Genomic DNA, 4,717 nt, shown 5'->3' with positions numbered 1-4,717 from the left:
AGTATGGAACGTCCGTACCACCCTGTGAACGGCTTTTCGCTGAACTCTGCGCAGCAACGCCCGACACTCCCAGACCTCAATTGCCCCAGGCATGATAGGTGTGGCGTACAGCATCACTTACTTTACCTCGCTCGCCAGTAGTCAAGACTTGATCGTCCTGGGGCCGTTGTGGTTAGTCACGATACGTCTGCCACTACGCGCGACGTCTTCTCCGTGACCTTCTTGGCGTTCTTATCGTGCTCTGCATGTCGATTGTTTGCTTCACTTTTTTATTTATTTATTTGTTTTATCCGTTGATAAGACTTTTGTCAAGGCTAGCAAAGGCAAAGGCAAGCAATACGGTATTTTTGAACCATTCCTCACGAATAAAAAAACTACATTTATTTTAAAAAAACCGATCCAAAATATTTCGAGAAGCATTCAAAAATCATTTTGATAGAAAAAAAACATGACTTCAACACTCATCATGTATTCAACACTCAACCTTAATTTATCAAACTAAATGTACTCGGGATAATATATTTCTTATGAATAAAAACTGAAAAAAGTCTGAAACATAAAATGAAACGATAACACTGTACGATTCTAAAATTTAATTCACACGCCTTGTGACTTTGCCAATGAATTAAAAAAATAACCCTATCACTTGAAATTATTAACCTAAGGCTCTGCATTTGAAATTAAAATAAGTGGCCGAACGGACGAGAAATTAAAATGAAACCGATGAATTAGATTAACTGTTGGTTTCATCTGTTTTTGACCAATTAGCGCTACATTTGAACTGCACGAAAAACGAAACACAGTGAACTACACTGATATTAAATGGTCAAAAATGTGACAATCACTCGTTCGATCAGTTTTGAATATTTTCGAGCAGTTTAACCTCTTTTGACATTTGGTGATTCAACAACACAAAGGCGCGTTCCTGAAATTTCAAGTGAAACCGAAAACAAAACAATCGCCCTGCCTACCGGCTTGTTCGCTAAATTCGTGAGTATTTTTTTTGGGTTTCTAGCGTGTTTTAGTAATTACGCGTGAAGTGAACCATAATTTCGATACATTTATCATATTACAACCGTAGGCACAGCATATCAGCGGCGGCGTCATCATGCCATCTGATCAGATTCAATATTCTGAGAAATATTACGACGATGTGTACGAGTACCGGCACGTAATTCTTCCTCCTGACTTGGCCAAATATGTTCCAAAAACGCATCTAATGACGGAAACGGAGTGGCGCAATTTAGGCGTCCAGCAATCGCCTGGCTGGGTGTTGTACATGGTAACATAGTTAATCTTTTTCCAGCTGTTGATTTTCGTAGGACGGCTGTAGAATGATTTTATTTGATCCGTTTTCTTTCGTAGATTCACTCACCAGAACCGCATGTGCTGCTATTTCGGCGTCCCCGGACGGATCTGGCACCACAATCATGAAAACTAAAAACCGCACACACACACACACACTCACTCAATTTTTGTACAGACAAGGCGTATTTCATGGCTTTTCGACGATCTCTACGCTGGCAGTGGCTTTTGATATTTTTTACGCAAGCTGTAAAACATATTCGCTTAGGTTTTGTTGACATTGCATTTAGTAATGCAGTCGACGGATAGCAGTTCTCTGCAAGAAAAGGGAAACAAATATCTAGCCGAGAGTAAAACGGCATTGAATTTTTCGGAAAGATAAAAACGAACTGCCGGATTTGACGCGGAGATAAACAATGTTGAAATAAAAGGCGTTACAGCATATGTAAATATTAATTTAAATATGATTATACTGCGTTGACGTCAATAAATAAAGGTTCACAAGAAACAGACGGAAGGCTTATTTGTCGAGGTGTTGTATTTGAAACGGTTTACCTTGTCTAGATACATTGGGCTTGGATTCTGCTAATATCAACCATACGATGTATACTATTGCCAACAAAATCCTAAAACAGGACACACCACACACGCGTGTGTGCAATTTTACACGGTCGGAACGGGAGCGATATTCTTCGTCACAATCACGCAATGTTCAAACGTACACGTATGTTTATTACTGGTCAGTTATTGAGTGGATTGATATATGCGTGTTTTTTTTTCAAACCTTCCGGTTCACTACACTTAAGTAAACATGTTTCAAAATTTTATGACGCTGTATTATGACAAGATTGATGAAATATTGAAGTATTTGCTTTTAATTGTCCTTCCTCTTTTGCGCATGTACCCACTGGTACCTGATATTTGACACAGATGAGCAGATACAAATTTTATATTCCAAATTTATCTAAGAATTGTCGCATTACCACATGCATGTATCAACAATGTCTAGTTTCTAAGATTTTCTGAAACCCGCTTATTTTGTCGCTGCCCATTTTGTTGCTATTGCTAGTAGTAGTTTTGATTTTTATAGTTTTTTTAAGAGAATGCAACCGTCAAGGTAAAGGTGCAACTCTGCAGCGTACGGTAGAAAAAAGTGTAGGGTATATTACAAACATGCAGTATTTGAGTAGGTAAAAGAAAGTACCACGTTCCGGCAACGGGTATCTTTCGCAGATCGAAAATGTTGCTTTAATGTAATTATACTTCTAGACTAGAAATCAAGCTCTTTGGTATCGAATGAAAAGACTCACTTTTGTGCACTTAGGTTTAGGAAAGCCTATCGGGTGAATTCTATGATAGTGCGCATCTTTAGAAAAGGCGGTGCCAGTATAAGTCATTAAACTGAAAAAAAAGTTCTCGCTAGCCACAGCACGGGGCGCGCTGTGCGCAATTAAGCATCCTGTCTACCCTACTGCAGTTCGACCCCTTTTCGAAAGCCGACTACGTTTGCTTTGCTCTGCCTATTGCGCCCATGTCCATGATACGGTGTGTATTTCACGCGACCAGTATTGTCGCATGATGTTGCCAGCATACAAATGGTCGCTCTGTCTCTTTACGATAAACTACGTGGCACCTAGTAACTACCAGCCTTACGATGGCACAGTTTTTGTTTTGTTGTTCTCGTGTTGGTTTGGCCATTTGAGCAAGATGATGACGATGATGGTGATGATGATGTTGGTGATTTTGGCGGTGGTTCTATCCGATCCGAACGGGCACATATTGGTTTCGCAACGACGACTGCGATATCTGTGCCACAATTCGGATGCGCACCGCGGCAGTATCGTGGACACGGCCAGGAACGGTAAGTCGTTAGGAATTATCCCACTGCCGAAAATATGCGTGACTGCACCAGTTGCGGCCGTGCAGTAGTAGTCTATAGAGCGATTAATCGTAGGAAGGCGGTCGACAGAGCGTGAATACGAACAGTATTGCGAAGAACAGTTCTGCTGCCTGTAGTGATAACATTAAGGCACATAGGATGTACTCCAGGCGTAGCCGGTGCAGCTGGTAAAAAAGAAGATATCCTACGCCCATTCCACAGGGAATAGTGAGAAATACGGACAAAATTACTTGCCAGCCTACAAAGAAATTGAAAAATAAAATTAACCCACGATTAGCATAGCATGTGGCGCATGTGATGACGGTAGAGGTAATATTTGTTGCTTCTCTACAGTTCAATCTTCCCCCCATGATATTACGGGTACGCGGGTCAGACGTTGAGACTATTTATAAACACCAAGTAACCCTTGTTTGTTACCCGTACCGCATCGCAACGATTTTGCCTGTGATGGCATACATTGCAGCTGCCGTTTGTCCAAAAACGTACTTACCGTGGTCGCTAAGACTGCCCCGCCTGCCGAGAATGATTCGGATCGTTTCTACCAAACACAGCGCCACTAGAATGCACGCCTCACGAAGCAGAATGTGATCCGGATACTTTAAATTGACTGCCTTCAGCGTGAGCATTCCCAGCTCGCAGGTAGCGAACATTCCGAAGTAGAACGAGTTGAGATATAGTAAAATCTCGTAAGTTAAGCTTGGATTTCCCATTGTTATTCCTGCGTGTTCACTCCGTTGCTAGGCTCCCCACCCGGGAAGGGGCGGCGAATGGTGCGCTGGTTCCCTCTGCGTACACTAGGGGTACATAATCATCCGGTGGTGGCTGACGGACATCGATGCGCTTTGTCGGATCGAGGGGCTAAGCTCCACATCACCGATGGTGTAGGGAAGGCCTTTCTTTCCTGTACCGTCCGTGGGCCAGCCGGACGGGATTGGCGAGCACACGCTTCTAAACAGCTGGGCGATTGGGCTTACAAATTATTAGTTTTCCTAGCTAAAGATACTTCACCAACATAAAAAGAAACCTCTAACACCAAAGTGCAGCTGGGACCAGGTTTGAAAGAAAAATGTTTATTTTTAGAACAAAACTGCGCCGAGTTCTATATGCCTGGGTTCTGTTTGACAGTTTTTTGCCTGCGGTTGGCAAGGATACGCACTACGGTAGGCCTATCGACCAAAATGAATTATGTTGAAAGTAGACAAAGTTTCATAAAACATGGAAATTATTAACTTTGATGCTTATCGTTAGAGTTGGCTTTTTTTCTGCATAAAAAATGCGCACAACATCAAACATTGACCCTAAAATTTTCTAATTAGAACATACGCCTCAGTTTTAGTACGAATTTTTTAACCAACAAAAATGCTTTCCATCATATGAAATTGAATTTAGGATTTTATTCCGTGCAGAAAGGAATTTAAAACCTCCAACAGGGTAGTTTTCTACAGCAACAATACGTAGATTGTGGTACATGAACGTGTAGACGCTACTGCAGCATGTCATCTTGAGCAGTCC

The 4,717-nt window shown here is 41.8% G+C and overlaps 2 protein-coding genes across 2 annotated transcripts; one reads left to right on the top strand and one right to left on the bottom strand.

Annotated features, from left to right (window-relative positions):
* Positions 1 to 886: 886 nt before the first annotated feature.
* On the top strand, positions 887 to 1,815 carry LOC1271535 (cyclin-dependent kinases regulatory subunit). The gene is made up of 3 exons (XM_310353.6): positions 887 to 990; positions 1,082 to 1,282; positions 1,366 to 1,815. The coding sequence occupies exons 2-3, from the start codon at positions 1,109 to 1,111 to the stop codon at positions 1,432 to 1,434; spliced, it is 243 nt and encodes an 80-aa protein (XP_310353.5). The 5' UTR covers positions 887 to 990; positions 1,082 to 1,108; the 3' UTR covers positions 1,435 to 1,815.
* A 10-nt stretch (positions 1,816 to 1,825) lies between these two features.
* LOC1271534 (transmembrane protein 216) lies at positions 1,826 to 4,344 on the bottom strand. The gene is made up of 2 exons (XM_310352.6): positions 3,696 to 4,344; positions 1,826 to 3,443 (listed from the first exon to the last, which is right to left on the bottom strand). Exons 1-2 carry the CDS (start codon positions 3,913 to 3,915, stop codon positions 3,250 to 3,252), a joined length of 414 nt encoding a protein of 137 aa, XP_310352.4. The 5' UTR covers positions 3,916 to 4,344; the 3' UTR covers positions 1,826 to 3,249.
* Positions 4,345 to 4,717: the final 373 nt, after the last annotated feature.

This window comes from Anopheles gambiae, chromosome 2, assembly GCF_943734735.2.
Source record: "Anopheles gambiae chromosome 2, idAnoGambNW_F1_1, whole genome shotgun sequence".
Lineage (NCBI taxonomy): Eukaryota > Metazoa > Arthropoda > Insecta > Diptera > Culicidae > Anopheles > Anopheles gambiae.
Note: the sequence above shows the minus strand (reverse complement) of the source record. Positions and strands in the feature narration are given on the sequence as shown.